Source organism: Mercenaria mercenaria, chromosome 1, assembly GCF_021730395.1.
Source record: "Mercenaria mercenaria strain notata chromosome 1, MADL_Memer_1, whole genome shotgun sequence".
NCBI classification, from domain to species: domain Eukaryota; kingdom Metazoa; phylum Mollusca; class Bivalvia; order Venerida; family Veneridae; genus Mercenaria; species Mercenaria mercenaria.
In genome coordinates this window covers 45,652,501-45,675,223 of record NC_069361.1, presented here as the reverse complement: position 1 = coordinate 45,675,223, position 22,723 = coordinate 45,652,501, and the positions used below count along the sequence as shown (strand labels likewise).

The following is a 22,723-nucleotide window of genomic DNA, read 5'->3' as shown; positions in this document are numbered from 1 at the left end:
GCATATCGAATGAAAACAAAGCAGTAGAACAATTGAAATCACATTCTGAATAGACAGGGTAAAGTATATTCCAGCAAATCTACAAACAGAATGTAAAATAAGATTTAATAAGGTTATCTCAATAACAATCTCCAACCTTTCCGTCCTAATAAGCTACTTACATACAAGATTCCATCGCAATATGCCATTCCTACATTTCATTCCTTATTAGACTTACTGAGCAACCAAAAGCTAAGTATTCATATAAGTTTGCTATGCACCAAATTTGGTGACAGTAAATTAACTTTAATTAAAGTTATAAACAGGAAACCACCTTTTTTGATGATCCCAGCAAAAGAAATTTATTTTTAGTAACTATGACCTTGATCCTATGAAATCTAAATTGTTTTGTTTTTATTACAATAAAACATGCTTAAGCTATACTACAATTATATCCACTTTTCGTCTGCTGCCCTCCAAAATTTCTACATTCGAGAAGGTAAGTTATGCTGACTTTCAAACTGATCTGACTGACCCCATATATAATCCCGAACTTGGTGTTTCTGTAGGCTATGCCAAGTTTATTTTCAATACATCATCCAAATTTGTCATTCAGCGGAAGTTTTTTTTTTCTATTTGTTTTGCAACAGTGACATTAACTGACTCCATTGATCCCAAATACAATCACATTCTTGGTCTTACTATAAGCTACCTGTAGGCTGAAGTTCATTCCAATATCTCAACTCAAACTTGAGCAATTGGACAAAAATGAACATCTTGATTTCGCCCATCCATCCATCTGCCAACTCAGCACCCAACGACATCACCAATCTTTTAACCAGGTTTTCAACAAGATCTGGCTGAAAATGCATCTCTTGTCAAAAACTTCAGATTTAAGTACATGTCTCTATAAATCCACTTGTTTGATCTATCACACAAAAGTTGTAGACAGCAGCTGTGAGTTGTTCTGAGGTCATTTCCAGGCCAAGTCAAAATGACAGAATTTGTTTTGTTGTTTTGTTTTTGCTGGTTTTAACACTACTAAGAAACATTTATAGGTCATATGGCCATTTCCAGCTTTTGATGTTGGTAGCAGACACTATGCGTCACTCTGGGCATTATTTCATCACGAATGGGCACCTAGAGTTTAAATATTTCTTTCGATAAAATGGTCAGAAACATCCAGCACTAAAGACTCGTCATTAAAGAAATGCATGATATAAAGTCATTTTAGAACTTTGTATTTTTATTGAGGCTTATTTTTACTAACTTTACTGTAGTTCATAAGGAGACTTTTGCCAAGCAATACAAGTTCTCTACCTAAAAGAACTGCAACCCAGTCAACGAATACATACACACAAGCACATATTTACATACGCACACACATGTACGTGCGTACATACACCCACATACACACAAAACAAAAAAATAAAAATAACGAAAACGTTTGCTGTCATAAGAATCTCCTCAAACTGCAACCCAGTCAACGAATACATACGCACAAGCACATATTTACATACGCACACACATGTACGTGCGTACATACACCCACATACACACAAAACAAAAAAAATAAAAATAACGGAAAATTCAGTGGTGCACCACTTTGAAATATTTAGTTGCAAACAACACTGAAGAGCTTAGAGCTCAGAATAATAGAAAACATTCTTTCGAATTAATTTTATCAATATATTTTCGAATTCATTTTATTAATATTTCTTAAATTAAGCTATATAATGTTAAAACGACAAAATTATTTTGGATAATGTCAACTGCTTTTGCAATTTAGGAAAAACTTTATTCTAAAGGGCGTTAGTCACTTTATTCAAATTTGATATAGAATATAGGGATTTAGCTGTACTAGTAGTAGTCATATACATTAAATACTTAAGCTTAAATACTGGTTTATCATTTTTAATATTTAATATCAATTGATGTTTTTTTAAAATAATGTAAACACTTCAGTCATTGATATCACAAGATTTATATGGGACATGTTTATGAACTTTAAACATGCCAAAGTCTAAGATATCGTCTCTCATATAGACTTAAGTTTGTGAATTCACCCGTACAACTATAACAAAGAAAACTATACATGGCCTTTATTGAATTTCCTTTACTTCAATACTTTACTAAAAAAAATTCAAAGGAAGTGAAATTGATAGTAAAACAATAAATCTTGAAATATTTTAGAACATTTGAATAAATATAAATCTTAAATTGGAAAATTGGAAGTTGATAATTGGATAAAAATGGCGGCTAAGGGTGATAAAAACGCATCGGATGAAATGATAGACACCAAATGCTCTGTATGTGCTGGGAAAAATATAACGCGAGAAGCTGAAAAATATTGTGTAGAATGTCAGGAATATTACTGTATACCATGTACAGATACGCATAAAGCTTTCCCTGCAACGAGAGCACACAAATTGCTGGATAAAGCAGATTCCAGTACACATGGTCTACGGTCATCTTTACCGTCTTTTCCAACAGAGAGATGCCCGATTCATAAAGCGAAACTTTTGGTCATGTTCTGTAAGAACCATGATGAGGTTGTCTGTGCCACTTGTGTTGCTATAAATCACAGGTAAATACTTCTAGATTTAGCTACAGGTTAAGTTAAAAAAATAAAGAGATATAGTGGTAAAAATACGTAAGCAGAAAATAAGATATTATTCATTCAGTTTCTAGGTGTCCGGCACTGGCTATTTCATAGGGATATTAATTCGTGGATTTTGACATTTAAACACTAAATGAATGGGAGTTTTACTGGTTCAATGGGATTTAATTTTGTGGATTGTCGCAACCTGAAAGATCCATGAAAATTAGTTCCCAACGAATATCTATGATTTCAACATAACTTATATGTGAGAATCATCTTGTGTTTCTTTTATATAAAAACTGAATGCTGAGACATGTAAATTGGCTGAACATGATGATAACTTTCATTCGCAAAATTTTAGCTTCACAAATATTTCTGAGACTACAGTGTTTAATCCCCAATCAGGGGTCAACATTAACATACAAAGTATATATGAAAATTCAAAATAAATAAAACTATAATGCATCCTAAAGCAGTATAAACCGCCTCGGTAGCCTAGTGGTGTCATACAAAAGACGTAAAAAGTAAAAAATGGTACTAGCAGCTTCCTCGTTGGCGGTCAGCATTAAAATGATAGTGCTAGGACTGGTCAGCCCGGTGTCAGTATAATGTGAGTGGGTGGGGTATCATTTCACGTGTCTGCGGCGTGATATTCCAGTGAGGCAGCACTATAAAGTTGGGCATTGTGTTCACTGCTACAAGAAGACACTGTCTTTTGTTTGACTGAACAATTGATGAAAAAAAACGTGAAACCCGAACACACGCTCACGCACGCACATACGCACGCACGCACATACGTACAAACACATAAAACATATAACAGTATAGAAAATATAGGAATTGAATGAAATGCTGTATATGTTATCATAAAACACTGACGAGATATGAAAACGCAACAACATGGTCGTTGGGAGTTTTTTTAAAAACTAATTAAACAACACTCATAAACTGGGAATTTATTTAATTAGCAACTTATCAACAATGCATTTGAAAAAAATAACGATGATAACATTCTCCATTATTACGTAATCACGCTAAATTCCACGTCAGTAAGCTTAAACGTTAATACCGGGTATGTCCCCCATTTCTCCTGATCACTTCCTGAAGTCGAGAATGCATTGAGCGACACAAATTCCTGTAGACTCGACGAGGAATGCGTCCCCACTCATAAATCAGCACATTCGTTAACTCCTGTACGTTTGTTGGAGGGTTAGGACGTTGACGTATTCGACGTTTTAACTCATCCCACAGATGCTCTATAGGGTTACAGTCAGGTGAAAGAGCCGGCCACGGCAACACAGGAATGTTGTTATTGTTTAGTAAGTTCATTGTCACTCTGGCTCTGTGAGGAGGAGCGTTATCTTGCATGAACGTAAGTTGGTTACGTTGCTGGAATATCGGCAGGACAACGGGCGTAATAATCTGATTTATATAGCTTTGCGCGTTCAAATTACCATTGCATATCACTAGCTCTGACATAAAGTTACTGTTGATAGCGCCCCAAACCATAACGCTACCGCCACCGTAACGCTTATGCTCCACAACACAATTATCTGCAAAACGTTCATTACGACGACGGTACACACGTATCCTTCCGTCTGGGTTGAACAAATTGAACCTACACTCATCAGAAAACAAAACCCTATTCCAATTCACGTTGTTGATGTTGGCACGTGCCCATTGGAGTCGTTGACGTCGATGACGTACAGTGAGCACGGGAACTTTCGCTGGCCGCCGGCACCGTATCCCGTAATTACGTAATCGTTTAGTCACTGTGGTTCGATGGACTGGTCGACCTCTTGTCCCAACGACTATGTTCGCAGTTGATGTCGCTGTAAGTTTACGGTTACGTAGATGACGTTGACGAATTAAACGTCCTGACGAGGCGTCGTTGCTGGCGTTGCCCCTGGTCGTGGACTGTCCAACACGGAGCCAGTACGATTGTATCGCTGAATCAACCGCGAAATTGTCGATTTGTTGACGTTAAAACGTCTAGCGACCGCTGTTTGCGTAATACCAGTTTCTAACAGTCCTAATATCCGATTTCGATCTGCGTTATTTAACCGCGGCATCACTTTAATTTATAACTTTCCAAAATTATATTGATTTTATAAATTGTAGGTGTGTTATGTCTGTTCTCAAATGAAATTTAAAACGAACTGACCACATGGTAAATTTGCACGGAGCGCACGAGGAAAAGTTGCGGTACAAACAATGGTAATTTTACGGTTTACTGTGCTGATTAAATTTGAACACAATGGGTAGAGAGTATCGAGATATGCATGTGTTGAAAATTTAAGGTGATGCTTTTTGTAATAAAAAAAATATTCAGGCATATGTTTGTTGCGTTTTCATATCTCGTCAGTGTACAGAGATTAATTCTTTTTGTCAGAACATGCCAGGATATACTCTTCATTCCGGATGAAGTTGACAATCTATACAAACAACCAGTTTCTGATAAAACCAAGAAACAACTCCTTGCAGCAAAGAAGGATGTAGGGGATATTAAGAAAGCCAAACAACAACTCCTTAGTGACCTAAAGAAACAAAAGCGGAGAGCAACTGATTCTATCACAAAGTGCAGAAAAGAAATGGAGGCTGAACTCAAGAGACTTGAAACTGAATCAATCAAGGAAGTTGATACACAATATAGTAGTATGGAAAGAGATCTACAGAGTGAGATCAAGGAAGCAGAGCAACATAGTGATGACCTGGAACAGTTTGTTGCCAATCTGCAAATGTCCAAAGGTAATAATGCCCAAGAGTTTGTTTGTGTCAAAACTTCTCAGAAAAAAATTCTTACAGCTAAAAGATCAAGTAAAACAAAAAAAGAAGTTACAATAATTTTTTTTGCTGATATGAAAATCAAAAACTACATAAAACAATTAAAAACATTAGGACAGGTGTCTACAGCAGAAACAACTTACAAGCCAAGAACATCAGCATGCAAAGTGAAGCAGAAGAGAGATATTGATATTAAGCTTAAAGAAGACAAATATGCATGTGGAATATATGGATCCTGTTTTACTGAGGATGGCTCCTTGTTGCTTGCTGATTTTTATAATAACAAGTTGAAACATCTTGATGTTTCAACAGATACTATGGTAGATCAACTAGACCTGGAAGAAGCACCTATTGCTGTATGTCTAACCAGTAAACAAGAAGCTGCAGTAAGTCTTCGCAACGCCACCATACAGTTTGTATCACTTGGAGACAAGGTGGCAACAACACGGAAGCTGAAGATGGATCATTTCTGTTATGGTTTGGCCTTCAATGATGGGAAATTTTTCATATCTGATGAAAGCAAAACAGTTTATATTCATGATATAAATGGCACCATGTTACATAAAATTACAACTGACAAATCAGGCAATCCAATTTTCAGCAACTCTAGACATATCAATGTGAATACAAACAGAGACTGTGTGTATGTTGCTGATAACAGTCAAGGTGTGATATCACTAGACATACAGGGAAATTATCTATCAACATTTACTAATCCTGATTTAGCTCAGCCTCAGGGAGTATGTACAGATGAGAAAGGAAACATACTGGTATGTGGGTATGTATCATCAAATATTGTCCAGATAAGTGAGGATTCAAAAACAAAGTTCATCATCAAAGCAGAACAACGTCCATCATCAGTCTGCTTTGATCCTCACCAGAACAAACTAGCTGTAACTCTTGAGTATAGCAATACTATAAAAGTCTATGAGCTGGAGTAAGATACATGTACTTCTGCTGGCATCACAACACTGAATAATTTACATAACTTTTAAGTCACTAGGACACAATCAAGTTAGTATTTATTTTGCAATGTCATAGACCACAGATAACACATTATGTATAATAAAACAATATAAAATAAGTTCAACAAATAAGAAAGGTTTCTACAAATATTTAAATAAAATGCACCGATTTAAGAAATACTGCAGTTGAGCATTCTTAGATAGAAGAACAATAATTAAGAGCAGTTAATAAAAGAGCATATTTTGTTCAAAATTATAGGAATAACTAGTTACATAAAATATGTTACTATTCATTTATGTAGATAAAAAACGCTGTAAGAATTGTGTACAAAGTATGGTTGCTCTTTAACTTTTAATGATATAGGAAGACAACAATTGTCCCTTCAGACATCATTTCAGGCACAAGAAGGGACCTGAATGGAACTACAATATCTACAAGCTAGTTTGATAGCTTCTCCCATTTTCACCTGAACAGGGTTCGAATCAACATAGTTGATTGTTTGTTTGTTTGTTTTGCGTTTAACGCAGTTTTTCAACAGTATTTCAGTTATGTAATGGAGGGCAGTTAATATAACCAGTGTTTCTGGATTCTGTACCAGTATAAACCTGTTCTCCAAAAGTAACTGCCAACTTTCCCACATGAATCAGAGGTGGAGGACACAATGTCTTTTATCATACGGCCCGCCTAAGGATCGAACGCACCTATTGAGCTAAACGGGCGGGTTTCAACAGAGTTGAGGGGCAAAGGATTATAAGTCAGCAACCTTAGCATCTCAACCACGCAGCTCCCGACTTCTCTCCACGCACACACCGTTTATACTTACTGATTTTAAAGCTTATTTAAAAATACAAACATTCAGCAAAGTGAGAACATGATTTTATAATGTAACTGATACAATACAAGAACTTCAGGTGAAATTGGAATATAATGGAATCTGACTTTACACCAAAGTTTAAGAGTAAGGATTAAAATTGGCTGTAAGATGTTTCGTCATTACGAAACGCTAATTTACGTTCCCAACAGAATGTTTTCAATGAATTGTTTAATCTCTTTCTATGTAGACTTTTTGCGTTTTGGTAAGAATTTATTGTATATCTTCATTCGTACTGTACATATTCATGGGATTATGATTAATATATGTACTATTTGTAAGCAGTACGATACTACCAATATTTATTTTAACTAGATGGAAGCTGTGGGAGAAGTTGGGTAGCTGTAATATTGTTTAGTAAATAATTGGAAGATAATAGGCTCAAATGGGCCTAAGTCACTCACTTTAGGAGGACCTTAACCTTTTAAACTTGTTTCTCAACAAATTTGGTGAACATTCATTAAGCACCTAACGTTTCCCTGTGCTGTGACGACCCCAAACTGTATAATCATTTGAACAAACTTCAATCCCCAGTTGCTACAGACCAAGTTTAATGAAGATCTTTCAAAATACATGAGAAGAAGTTCTTTAAAGGTTTTCCTATTTTTAACTCTGATGGTTAAGCGTAAGCACTTGAATAAAATAGTGGTCCATGCAAGAATAATGCAGAAAAAGTTTGGTGAATATCTATGTAAATGTTCATGAGAAGAAGTTGTTTAAGTTTTTGTTTTGTATTTTTCAGCTCTCATTTTATACGCCCGTCTCTGAAAGAGCGGGACGTATTATGTGAACACCCGGGGCGGGCGGCGGGCGTCCAAATGCATGTCCGCTGTCTGAGTCAAACAGTTTTCATCCGATCTTCACCAAACTTGGTGACAATGATTACGGGTATCTCGGCCAAGTTTGATAACTAGCAAAATCGCTTTAGGCACTCTCGAGTTATGGCCCTTGAATTACTCGAAATCTGCAAATTTAGCATTGTCCCCCTCTAAGTCAAGCAGTTTTCATCCGATCTTCACAAACTGGGTGACAATGATTATGGGCATAATATCTCAGCCAAGTTCGATAACAAGCAAAATCGCCAAAGGCATTCTTGAGTTATGGCCCTTGAATTACTCGAAATCTGCAAATTTAGCCTTGTCCACAACCTTAGTCAAATAGATCCGATCTTCACCAAACTTGCTGGCAATGTTTGTAGGCATAATATCTCGGTCAAGTTTGATAACCAACAAAATTGCTCTAGGCACGCTTGGATTATGACCCTTAAATTAATCGAAAAACTGCAAGTTTAGCCTTGTCCGCTCTCTAAGTCAAACAGTTTTCATCCGATCTTCCACAAACTTGCAGATAAAGTTTATGGGCATAATATCTCCGCCTGTTCGATAATCAGCCAATCGCCCCAGGCACTCTTGGACTATGGCCCTTGAATTACATTGTACTCGAAATCTGCGAATTTAGCCATGTCCGCTTTCTAAGTCGAACAGTTTTCATCCGATCTTCACTTAACTTGGTGACAATGTTTGTGGGCATAATATCTCAGCCAGGTTGGATAACCAGCCAAATCGCCTCAGACACGTTTGGATTATGGCCCTTGAATTAGGCCAAGTTCGATGATGGGCGTATTTTGTGACAGTCTGCCACTCTTGTTTAAAAACTATATTTGTTTTTCACAGTTGGCATAGTAAATTACAATTAATGCATAAAAGAGAAAGAAAATGAAATAGGGGAGTAGAAGCAGAGAGAAAGAGTGGAAAAAGTGAAAGAAGAATGTGGTCATTTTTCCATTGTATATACTCTTCATCAAAATTACTATCCCATTTGATTTTTTGATTTGTATATCAAACAAATTTTATTTTAGATAGAGTTAAAAGTAGTGACCATACATTTCTACCATATATTATGCTTATATCAGCCATCTTTACCTTTATATTATGAAGAATACATTTAATTAGCTGATAATATCTAAAATAATCTATAGTTTCCAAATCATATTCTTAAAGTTTTCAAAGGAACAGAAACTATTCGTTTTCTAGTAAATAAAGTGCTGTTACAGTATATATCTTAATGCATGTTTCATACCATTCCTTGTTTATGATTTGAGTTTTATTTCAGAGTTGTTCCATATGATTTGATGACTAACTTCTGTTTCATTTTCACTATCTATTTTTTTTCGTTTTCTGTACCAATAAAATATCTTTTAAGAAAAACATTATCTTTGTTTATCATTTCAATATGTTAAATAATAAAAGATTCTCCCATGTTAACCATTACATAAATCGATTTCCGGGCTACTTTATTTTTCGTTTAATCCAACATGCTTTTAACGCATTCAAGAAATGTCCAAAATCAGCCATTTATAAGGCAGCTCTGCATGTTCGGCTCATCTAATTAAACCACTTGATTTTTAGTTACACTGACTTGCAAAGACTGGGCCTCAAGCATGTTTACATAATGGGAGTCTACGGGAAAACAACAATTTTGATGAAACTTCTGCAAATATATATTATTCTAAAATGTAGAATGAATGTTGTAAATAAATATATATACTATAATAAGTAGAAACAACCGGGCCATTGGCCCTAAAGTGCTCACCTGTGTAAAAGGGCTTTAGGTGCTTCTATAATGTAACGGTATAAGTACAGAGTTATGATGTTTAAATAAATATGATGGTTCTAGCTATTATGGATTCAGAAAAGAAGATATTTAAAGTTTCTTTTATATTAACATATATTATATACATGTCACACACATGGGCATGGCCATTTTTGAACATAGGGCAATAATTTTAACACTAACGGCAGACAGTCAAATCCTATCACTATATGCTAAATATCAAGGCTCTAGCTATTATGGTTTAAGAGTAGAAGATTTTCAAATATTCTTATATATATATATATATAAGCCTATGGTAAGTAGCAATAATTTGAACAATTATGGTAGCTAGTCAAACCTTTACATCACATGCCAAATACCATAGCTCTAGCTTTTATGGCTTCAGAGAAGATTTTCAAGTAACTTATATATAAGCATATAGGGAAACTGACCACGCCCTCTGGCTTTCATGTTTTTTGAGAAAAAAAAATCGAAATAATTTGACCAATCTTTGTAGATGGTCACACAAGGACAATTAGGGTAAAAAATGTCAAAATTGGGCCAGCAGTTTCATAAAAAACAACACATTTTTTAAAGTTTCTACTACAATGTATATATATTTAAGCAAAAGTGACTACACCCTCGGTGGCCATGTTTTTGACCAATCTTGGTTGAAGGTCACACAAGGACCGTTTGTGTGAATATTTTCTTAAAATTAGGCCAGCAGTTTTAAACAAAAAGATTTTTAAAGTTTCCACCATATACAAGTGACCGCGCCCTCTGGCAGCCATGTTTTTCAGGTTTCCACTATATAGGGATCCGAAAAGTGACCATGCCCCCTAGCGGCCATGTTTTTTGACAAATTGGAATATCTTAAACAACCTTGGTAGAAGGTAACATGAGGACTATTTGTGTCAAATTATTTCAAAATCAAACCAGGGGTTGATGAGATGTTGTTTGAAGTCTATTTTAGCTCTGGTAGCCCCTAAGAGCGAAACTGTTTCAACAACTTTGGTTGAGGACCACCCAAGGAACATCAAGGCCAAGTTTCATAAAAATACATTCAGTAGTGTTGGAAATGGCGTTTAAAGAAATTTTGAAGACGGACGGATGGACGCATGCCCATACGACAGACAACTGACACAGCTTGATTACAAAACCTCATCACGAGCACTCATGTGAGCTAATAAAATACATAGGCCCGTGTGCTTGTTTTTTTAGATATTTGTCCACGATTAAAGAGACCTGTGCATTCCAAACTGATTGTTAGACATTATTTAGAGTTATCTAACATGTAAACATTTGTAGCATTTGCGTCCTATTTTATCTTTAAAAAGATAGTAACATTTTCATTTTAATATCTTTACTCAAGTGTAGCCATTAATTCATGAAATGATTTTGGTTTCTGTATCCCGAATCCAGAGGCTTTATTCTGTTCCTGAACCATTTGAATAACATACAGAAAGGTCAATACGTAAAGTATGTTACAGATCAAGTTTGGTAAAGATCCATAACATCGTTCAAGACATTACATTTCTATTTTCATCCCTGGGGCCCCAACCAGGGGCTATAAGGAAACATTTGAACAAACTTGAGAGAGGGTCAAACAAGGATCATACATGTACATAGCACGTTTGTTCAAGATCCAGTACATGCTTTTTGAGAAGAAGTGGTTTAATGTTTTTTCTATTTTTTTAGCTCTGGTGGTACATTTAAGGAGCCATGCTGAATTATTTGAACAAATTGGAGAGAGGACAATACAATGATGCTATAGAAACAAATATGGAAGGAAGTTTTATTCACATGACACAGGGCTCCTTTGTAACATATGGTATTCTGTACATAAATATAGCCCTGTTTTACTTTCTGGCTCTTCTGATTTCCTTTCTTTAGCATCAGGCTCAGCAGAATAGAAGTATCTGCAAAAAGAGTAATAAATACAGTGAAGCTAGCAACTTAAGGTTGCAAGGGAATGACCTAAAGAATCAAGTCTTCAAGCAATACAAACACAGAATATATAAGGAAAACAGCCGATTTCTTGAGTGCGCCGGTGCGTTTGATCCATCAATGCTTACGTGAGTGGTAATAAAATTTCGCTTGTTAAAAGTGAGTGATTAGAATATTTTAAAAACATATACATACTTGTGAACAATGATTAATTACACTAAAATAATGATGAAATCATATAAAGAAAGTACATACAGTCATCTGTTTAAATATGCATATTATTTATAAAATCTTTGTGACCCTTTGATTACTTTAGCATTCATTGTTTATGCTATGCAATGAATAATATATAAACATACATGCATGTGTTTAATAAGCATAATTACAAACGTATGTATTATTTCATTGGTCAATTATGTAAACAAACTTACAGAATCCACAATATTAACTTTAAATTGAATTACCTCTCATAATAAAGTTTCACTAATTTCTACACAGCTTGTTAACACCAGACTTCCATTTACACATTTTGAAACTTCCTCCTTGTAAGATCATTAAATCCAATTGGCTGATATTGATCACATGGTATTCCCAGTCTGAAGCTATTTTTACTGATGTGATTAAAAATTTTCAGAAAATGACAGAGTTATTTCCCAGAGTTAAAACGACCTAAAGTATTTCTTAGTCACTGTGCTTCATTTCTGCAGTGTCTTTGAACATTCTATAAGCATTTTGAAAATATTTGCAACATCTCTGGGCATGTTACAAAACAGGTGACTTTTCCATATTATTCAATGGAAAATACCTAAAGATGTACAGCCGGGTAGTCTGACTAGATTTTACTCTCTGTAGATATTGATCCAGTATGTTATTGACTGTTAAATGTCTGATCTCGTTTAGTATACAGTCAAAAAGTCAAAATAACGATACTACGATGGTTAAAAGTTGAAACCACGATGATGAAACACGAAACTACGATGGTAAAAAGTAGAAACAACGAAACTACAGTCCTTAAAAGTCGAAATTATTCCGTACTTCCGACTTTTTACCATTGTGATGTCGTTGTTCCAACTTTTCACCGTCATAGTTTCGACATTTCACAATCATAGTAGAAAACACAAAACCACGATGGTAAAAAGTTGAATGTACGAGGATGAAAGTGCAAAATAATTTCGACTTTTCACCATCGTAGTTTCGTTATTTCGACTTTTCACCATCGTAGTTTCGTTATTTCGACTTATTAACATCGTAGTATCGTTGTTTCGAGCTCACATTATGCGGCGATGGCTCTAACGAGATAGACATTCACACTAATATCAGCATCAGAAAAATCCTCAATGTCGTTTTAGCAAAGAAGAAAACTCATGATTGGAACTTTTTAATTTCTCAAATTATTTTAATATCAGACTAGAATTTCTCAACAACAGCAGCAACAACAACAACAACAACAAAACCAAAAACAACATATCGCCAATTTTAAAGCATGAAAATATTAACATTGTTTACATCAAACACAATGGGTTTATCGGTGCAGGTCATGGCATCACTCCAAGGTGAGTTGCAGTAGTTAGGCGCAATTATTAAATTTAAAATACTGAGAATTTACAATAACAATACTGCTCTGCTATCGGGTAACTTTAAAAAGTTACAGTTCAGATAACTTAAATTAGTTCATGTAAAAAACAGTTTTCTTCTCCCAACATATCGCACAATTAGTCTTTCTGTGAATTCAGTCAAATACTCTAACTGAGTGTTTGTGTGGTAGTTATATGGGATACTAAGAAGCCGAGAATATCAACAGTTCCGTCAGAGTTGGCAAGTTCAATAAGCTCCGGGTGAGAAAAAGTCATTACAAAAACTTAAAGAGCTTACTTTGGAACGTCAGAGAATGAATGCTGGCTCTGAACAGGTATGGTAACTGAAATGATATCAACCCGTTTTCTTGTTTTCAGTTAAAGATGCTAAAATAATGATTATTTTCAATTAAACATGGTAACAATGGGTTAGCATCAACTGTCTGTTTAGGACTAAAACATCTATTACTATTTGCATTGACTGCTAGTACCAGGCCTTCAGGTAAATGTTTTAGTCACGACCATGTCTGTGCATACAGTAAATATAGTTCACCATTTTAATGCTCAAAAATAAATTGTGCTCATCGAAATGAATACTAGCAAATATTACAATAATAGATAACTAATAAGATGCATATGTTTTTGAAATACATTTAGGATAAATAGGATTGAACAAAACTACGAAAACTGGCGCTTGCCAATTTTAGTTGGGGATTGATTCTTCAAAATCAGCAATATAATATGCGTCACTAAATACAGATTGTCTTGCATTCATTGCATGGTAAACTTATTCATTTTCAGGTATCTAAAGCGAGTTAATTGATCTGTTTCGCAATATAGGTCAATAAAGAAATGAGTGAAATTCTGGAAAGTAAACAAACCGGTGGTTCTGAAATGCCTAGATTATATACAAAAAGGAGCATATATATAAGTGGTATATTACCCATAAAAGAATGTCATAATATCATAAATTGCAAGATATTGTAATAAGTTTATTACTCTTCAATGTTTAATAACACTATAGTCAAACAGAGAATCAAATATCAATGTAGGTAGGATAACTCGATAAAATCTGCTACCTGGGCTTGGGCTCATCAACAGTGTCATGACCACAAGCCACTACGACTTCTACAAACAAATCAGATTTATGAGCAGGGTGTCATTGTAAAGTTAACGTTACGACCTTGACGCCAGTATTAATATTTTCCATTTAATTTAAGAAAAGCGACAAAGAAACACCAACAAACTATGATAAAAAAAGTCTATTACACAGAAGTATATGGGTATTTTGTAAAGCTCAAATATAAAATCAGAAGTATTGCTGCGTATTTCACTTCAATATCTAACTAAAAGCAAGAATCTTGCAAAATACATGTGTAAGTTGTACACTGTGACAGAACATATGTTCCACAATGTCAATATACTAAATATGTAACATTCTAGACACACTATCGCGGCATATAGCAGCTTCTCTATGTTCAACATGTGTTAAATTCTAGTTTGTTTGTGTTCTATTTCTTTGTGTCTTGAGATCACAAATCGACTTTACAGCTTTTGCAAGTTTGAGCTGACGAATGTTTAACTACTTACATCGACTGCTAGTACCAGGCCTTCAGGTAAATGTTTTAGCCACTACCATCTCTGTGCATACAGTAAATATATTTCACCATTTTAATGCTCCAAAAAAATGTGCTCATCCAAAGGACTACTTGCAAATAATACAATTATAAATAACTAATAAGATGTATGTGTCTTTAAAATACACCTCGAATAAACTAGATTTACAAAAAAACTGCAAAAACTGGCACTTGAAAATTTTAGTTTGAGATTGATTTGTTAAGCTGAGAGTCATAATATGCGACACTAAATACAGATTGTCTTGCATCTTGCATTTATTGCATGGTAAACTGATATATTTCATTTTCAAGTATCTGAAGCGGGTTAATTGATGTCTTGCGCAATAAACGTCAATAAATGATTGAAATTCTGGAATGTATACGAACCGGTGGTTCTAAAATGCCTGGATTTTACACAAAAAGCAGCATATATATAAGTGGTATATTATCCATACAAGAATGCCATAGTATCATAAATTGCAAGATGTTGTAATAATTTTATTAGGATAACTCGATAAAATCTGCTACCTGGGCTCATTTACAATATCATACAAGAATGTCATAATATCATAAATTGCAAGATATTGTAATAAGTTTATTACTCTTCAATGTTTAATAACAATATAGTCAAATAGAGAATCAAATATCAATGTAGGTAGGATAACTCGATAAAATCTGCTACCTGGGCTTGGCTCATCAACAGTGTTATGACCACAAGCCACTACGACTTATTCAAACAAATCAGATTTTAAGATCATGGTGTCATTGTAAATTTAACATTTCGACCTTGACGCCAGTGTTAATATTTTCCATTTAATTTAAAATAAGCGACAGTGAAACACCAACAAACTATGATAAAAAAACGCCTATTAGACAGATGTACATGAGACTGTTGTAAAGCTCAAATATAAAGATAAAATCAGAAGTATTGCTGCGTATTTCACTTCAATATCTAAGCAAGAAACTTGCAAAAAAACATGTTTAAGCTGTTCACTGTGACTGAACATATGTTCCACAAAGTCAGTATACGAAATGTGTAACATTCTAGATACATTATCGTAGCATATAGGAGCTTCTCTGTGTACAACATGTGTTACAGTCTACTTTGTTTGTGTTCTATTTCATTGTATATTGAGATCACAAATCGACTTTGCAACTTTAGTTTTTGCAAGTTTGAGCTGAAGAATATTTAACTACTTACATCGACCGCTAGTATTAGGCCTTCAGGTAAATGTTTTAGCCACGACCATCTCTGTGCATACAGTAAATATATTTCACCATTTTAATGCGCCAAAACATGTGCTCATCGAAATGAATACTACAAATATTATAATCAAAAATAACTAATAAGATGTATGTGTCTTTAAAATACATCTCGGATAAATAAGATTCACAAAAACTGGCGCTTAAAAATTTGAGTTTATGAAGAACTGGTGGTTCTAAAATGCCTGGATTTTACACAAAAAGCAGCATATATATAAGTGGTATATTACCCGTACAAGAAAGTCATAGAATCATAAATTGCAAGATACTGTAAAAAGACCATTACCCTACAACGTTTACTAAAAATGTGGTCAATAAAAGAATCAAATATCAATGTAGGTAGGATGACTCGATAAAATCGGCTACCTGGGCTCATTAACAGTGTCATGGCCACAAGACACTACGACTTATTCAAACAAATCAGATTTAAGATCAGGGTGTCATTGTAAAGCTTACGTTACGACATGGACACCAGTATTAATATTTTTCATTTAACTTAAGAAACAAACTATGATAAACAATTCCGTAAGACAAATGTTCATGAGTCTTTTGTAAAGCTCAAATATAAAATCAGAAGTTTTGCTGCGTATTTCACTTTAATATCAAAGCAAGTAACTTGCAAAATACATGTTTAAGCTGACGCTGTGACTGAACATATGCTCAACAAAGTTAATATTCGAAATGTAACTGTAACATTCTAGGCACAGTATCGTAGCAAATAGGACCTTGTCTATATATAGCATGTTTAACATTCTAATCTGTTTGAGATCTATTTCATTGTTCCTTGAGACCATAAATCAACTTTTGCAGCTTTATTTGTTGAAAGTTACAGCTAACGATAATGCATTACTCTTTAATCGAGTGCTAGGACCAGGCCTTCAGGTAAATGTTTTACACACAAACGTCTCAGTTCACTATATACAACATGTGTTACATTCTAATTTGTTTGTGTTCTATTTCATTGTGTCTTGAGATTACAAACCGAATTTGCAGCTTTATTTTTTACAAGTTTTAGCTAACGAATGTCTTAATTAAGCTAAATGTTTTAACCACGACCATTTCTGTGCTTACAGTTAATATATTTCAAAGTTTTAACGCTTCAAAATAAAATGTGCTTATCCAAAGGAATACTTACAAATATTACAATCACAAACAAATAATAAGATAAAATACTTCTCGGAAAAATAGGATTGACCAAAACTATGAAACTGGCGCCTTCTAATTTTAGTTGGGGATATTTCTTCAAAATCAGCAACATAATATGCTTCGCTAAATACATATTTACTTGCATTTCATTGCAAGTTAAACTGATTCATTTTCATTTTCAGGCATCTGAAGCGGTTTAATTGATCTTTTGCGCAATATACGTCAATAAATGAGTAAAATTCTGGAAAGTAAACAAACCGGTGGTTCTAAAATGACTGGATTATACACAAAAAGAAGCATATTATAAGTGGTACATTACCCATATAAGAAAGATAGAATCAAATTGCAAGATAGTGTAATAAGTTTATTACTCTTCAATGTTTAATAGCAATATAGTCAAATAGAGAATCAAATATCAATATAGGTATATAGATAACCCGAATCTGCTACCTTGGCTCATCTACAGTGTCATGACCACAAGACACTACGACTTATACCTATAAGTCAGGGTTGTGATCAGGGTGTCATTGCAAATTAATTGTTACGACCTTGACGCCAGTATCAATATTTTTCATTTAATTTAAGATAAGCGACAGTGAAAGACCAACAAACTATCATAAAAATCCGTAAGACATAGGTACATTAGTCTTTTATCAAGTTAAAATATAAAATCAAGTTTTGCTGCGTAGTGTACTCCAATATCTATGCAAGAAACTTGCAAAATACATGTGTCAGCTGCACATTGGGATTGTACATATGTTCCACAATGTCAATATACGAATTGGGTAACATTCTAGATACATTATCGTAGGATATAGGAGCTTGTCGATATACATGTGTAACATTCTAATTTGTGGTCTATTTCCTTGTGTCTTGAAATAATAAATCGACTTTGCAGCTTTAGGTTTTGAGAGAATAAAGAAAGAATGTATTACTGTATACATCCACTGCTAGAACCAGGCCTTCGGCTAAATGGTTCAGCTACGACCATCTCTGTGCTTGCATATATTTCACCATTCTAATACTCTAAGATACTGTGTGCTCATCAAAAGGAATAATTACAAATATTACAATAATAAATAACTAATAAGATGTATGTGTCTTTGAAATACATCTCTGATCATCAGATTGGCCAAAACTACGAAAACTTGCGCTTTCCAAATTTAGTTGGATATAACATTAATTACTAAGTACAGATTGTCTTGCATTTCATAGCATGGTAAGCTGATTCATTTCCATTTTCAGGTATCGCAGGCGGGTGCATTGATCTGTTGCGTAATATACCACAATACATGACTGAAATTCTGGAAAGTTAACAAATCGATGGTTCTAAAATGCCTGAATAATACATAATAAAGCAGCATATTATTAGTGGTATATTACACATGCAAGAGAGTCATAGTATCATGCAAGACATTGAAATTAGTTAATTTCTCTTCAAGCCATGCTTATGCAATTTAGTGAATAAACATAAGAATACTACCAATTAAAGGTCAATGTCCAAGTTCCATTTTAGTACCATTTTCATTCTTTTATCACCAAAAACTAAGATATAATGGACCTATCGTATACATAGTTGTCATGTCCTAAAATGTGAAACCGTTTGTAGCTCTAGTTTTGTCATCGTAAAGTTATTTACTTTCACTCAGTGGGTTAAACAATCTGGTATCGTTGAAAATGTCTCGGGGTTGCATTTTAGACCTTACTGGCCCTCGATCTATGACTATAAGGCAAATTCAATCCTCTGCTCCTCCAACTAAACCTACTAACATCTGGACAAGAGTTCCATGTATAGAGGATATAAATTAGCACAGTTAAGGTAGTTCTGCACGTTTGATAGGTTTGATAAACCGGAAGTGATGGTGTAACGTCATTTATCCGGAAAATGTAGAATGAAGCCTGGATTCGGCGTATGGAAATGAAAATCAGTTTATGTAAAAAATAATGGCAACCTGTGAATAAATTTATAAAATTGTACCAGTTATTATGTTTCTAAAGTTAAAATATGATATTAAAACATCTGACACGTTAAATAATTCAAAATAATGTCTTAAAATTAGCTTCGAATAGGCGACACACTTTAAACATGGCCAAATATCTGAGAAATAAACACACGGGCCTATTCATTTCATTTCACTATATTATAGGCCATACGTTTATTTACGACTGTGAGAAGTTTCATTAAAATCTACATTGTGGAAAATTTTCTATTCGCGAAAATGTTATGAACGTTGCTACTTTCCCATAGACTTCCATTATGAAAAATTGCGTGAAGTCCAATTTTTTTAATTCAGTCTAGCAAAAAATTAAGCACACGACATTGTCATTTTTATTTGCTGAATTTTCTAGGTATATTCTTAAGTTTTGAAAAATTAGAGTTTAATCAAATTCTATATTGTAGAAAAAATTTCGATCCAAACGTGCAGAACTACCTTAAGAACCAGGGAAACTTCTTGAATTGGAGCGTTATCTGTATCTTGCATTGTCCCCGAACTTATCAAAGCATTGTAAATACTGGAGGACGAATTGTCTTGAAATGTATTGATTCTGTCAGGTCCGAGATCGGCAATATCCCTTTTCAGCTGGGACTGTTAAACTAGTGAATGTCTTTTTCGGTCGCTTTTTTACAACAGTGTAACCATTTCCTTGCCACATTTCTATGTTCATTGTGAATTCAATGACTAAATATGAACAATGCAGACTATCATGATCAGACTGCACAGATGTGCATGTAGACACATACACACAATTATTAAACAAGCATACATTTTGTAATAACTATTGGCCAAATATACATCAAACTATAATAACATAGGGAACAGAACTGAAAAACAATTTTTAAGGTCACTAATTATAGCAGGGATGATCAGACTTTTAAGGAATGCGCATGTAACTGATTACCGTGTTGCAAATTAAAATAGACTGTAATAGCCAAATCATTTTAGCATGAAATATTTTGTTTTGGCTCTAAAATAGTAATAACAATTACATATGTACGGAGAGCTGAGTAATATTCTATTCGGCAATATAATAAATTCCTTTCTCAATAAATTTCCAAGTATCATAAATTTTACTTTTTTTGATTATCAAAAGCATCTATCAAAGCTCTATTATTCTATTTCACTTCTTTGTGGTGATTAAAAAAAATATCTGAGCTTTTACTTCCCCTTAATTCTGAATTTTTTAGTACAGATAATTTATATGTGAATTCCACTGATGTAAAATCTTAAATGAAAAATCCGTCATCCAGCGATAAATAAAGCGTGCTTAGATTATTGGTCAGCGGGCACATCGTCTGCTCAATTAAAGCGCACAGTAAAGCGTGGTAATTTCAGTTGTTCTATGTGCTGCCATTTGAGAACTATTTTCTTTCGGCGGAGTGTGAAATCTATGGAGGTTATCAAAAAATCGATATCCATATAGACTATCTGCTTAAATGCACTCATCATTTAGCTACTGTAAATTTAGTACTGTGTGCTTTAATTTTGGAAATGGTCCGTCTTTGAGGTTACCCTTCTTTCTCTTTCATTTAATAATATCTGTCTTTTTTAAAAAATATACTGGAAATGTATTTTTTGTTGGTTTTAACGTCGCACCGACACATGATAGATCATATGGCGATTTTCCAGCTTTAATGGTGGAGGAAGACCCCAAGTGCCCCTCCGTGCATTATTTCATCACGAGCGGGCACCTGGGTAGAACCACCGACCTTCCGTAAGCCAGCTGGATGGCTTCCCCACATGAGGAATTCAACGCCCCAAATGAGTCTGGAACCCACATCGATGAGGGGCAAGTCAGCGACCTTAACCACTCGGCCACGGAGGCCCCAATGGAAATGTATACACCTGAAGAATTAGACTTAGGGTAAAGACAAGTACTCCTCTTATGTAAGATGTCAAGAGTATTTTTCTTTTCTCTTTTACTAGTGTCTCTTATAATTTAAATATGAGCTGTACATGTAATGTACATAATTGTTTGTATAGATGTCATGAGACGAAAATAAACTATAAACAGTTACTCCCGATTTGAAATTTCTTACAATAGCGAATAAGGCTACTAATTATGAAATCGTCTAATAAAGCATAAATGCACATAGCATTCATACCGGTACAACTTTTACACAAAGACAATTATATTCGGGCTTCATTGAATTGTCTTAGTCCAAAAAACTTCTTTTCACAGAAAAGGAAGTGAAAATGATATTAGAAAAAATATATTACAATACTTTTGATACATTTGAGTAGATATAAATCTTAAATCTTTATGAAGAGCGAGTCAAATTGACAACTGCAAAAATGGCAGCTAAAGATAGTGGCAACTATCTGATGAAATAATAGACACCAAATGCTTTGTTTGTGCTAGGAAAAATATCACAGGTGAAGCTAAAAAGTACTGTGTAGAATGTCAGGACTATTACTGTATACCATGTACAGACATACACTAAGCTTTTCCTGCAATCAGAGCACAAAAAATGTTGGATAAAGCTGATATTAGTACACATGATCTACGGTCATCTTTCCCGTCTTTTCAAACAGAAAGATGCCCGATTCATACAACAAAATTGTTGGACATTGTCTGTAAGAACCATTATGAGGTTGTCTGTGCCACTTCTGTTGCTATAAAACACAGGTAAATACTTCAAGAATTAGCAGTTGTTAAAGGTCGCATACTGTAAAATCAGATGTTTGTGTGAATGAGTTTTTTACCATTGCAGAGATTCAACAACAAAATGATCTTTTGTCACTGAGAAGTTAAATAAAAATATACTGATTAGGAATAGGATAGCAGAAGATAGGATAGCATTTATACAGTTAAGATATGAAGCATATTCATGAATACAAGTGATCACTTATATTTCCAACTTGTAATTACAGTAAAATCATTTAAATCGTAGGGACGAAATTCAGTGGTTTTGACCAAAGGCGATATAAATTCGCGGATTTTGACCTTTGAACATGAAACAAAATTATTTTTTCCGGTAAACTGGGATTTAATGTTGTGGATTGACTGATATCGGAGACTCATCGTGTGATAGTTTTACATTAAAACAGAAGCGGAGACATGTAACCTGGTTCAACAAGATTATAAATTTTATTCGCCAAATTTTAGCTTCACAAATATATCTGAGACTATAGTATTTGAGCTCCAATCAGGTGTCAATATTAACAAACAAAATATATATGAAAATAAGCGAAAATATAGAAAACTATAATGCGCCCTAAAACAGTATAAACCGCCTCGGTAGCCTAGCGGTAGAACACACGCTTACTATTGCGGGAGTTCGTGAGTTCGATCCCAAAAACGTAATAAACGGAACTAGCTGCTTCCTCGTTGGCGCTGAGCATTAAAAGGATAGTGCTATGACTGGTTAGTCTGGTGTCAG

General features: G+C 34.3%; 1 protein-coding gene across 1 annotated transcript; it reads left to right on the top strand.

Annotated features, from left to right (window-relative positions):
• The first annotated feature begins 2,166 nt into the window (after positions 1-2,166).
• On the top strand, positions 2,167-9,370 carry LOC123522989 (uncharacterized). The gene is made up of 2 exons (XM_045300561.2): positions 2,167-2,566; positions 4,974-9,370. The coding sequence occupies exons 1-2, from the start codon at positions 2,232-2,234 to the stop codon at positions 6,304-6,306; spliced, it is 1,668 nt and encodes a 555-aa protein (XP_045156496.2). The 5' UTR covers positions 2,167-2,231; the 3' UTR covers positions 6,307-9,370.
• Positions 9,371-22,723: the final 13,353 nt, after the last annotated feature.

Coding starts and splice junctions, on each gene's coding strand:
- LOC123522989 (XM_045300561.2), top strand. CDS start 2,232: ATGGCGGCTAAGGGTGATAAAAACGCATCGGATGAAATGATAGACACC. Junction 2,567..4,973: donor TGTGTTGCTATAAATCACAG/GTAAATACTTCT, acceptor TCTTTTTGTCAG/AACATGCCAGGATATACTCT.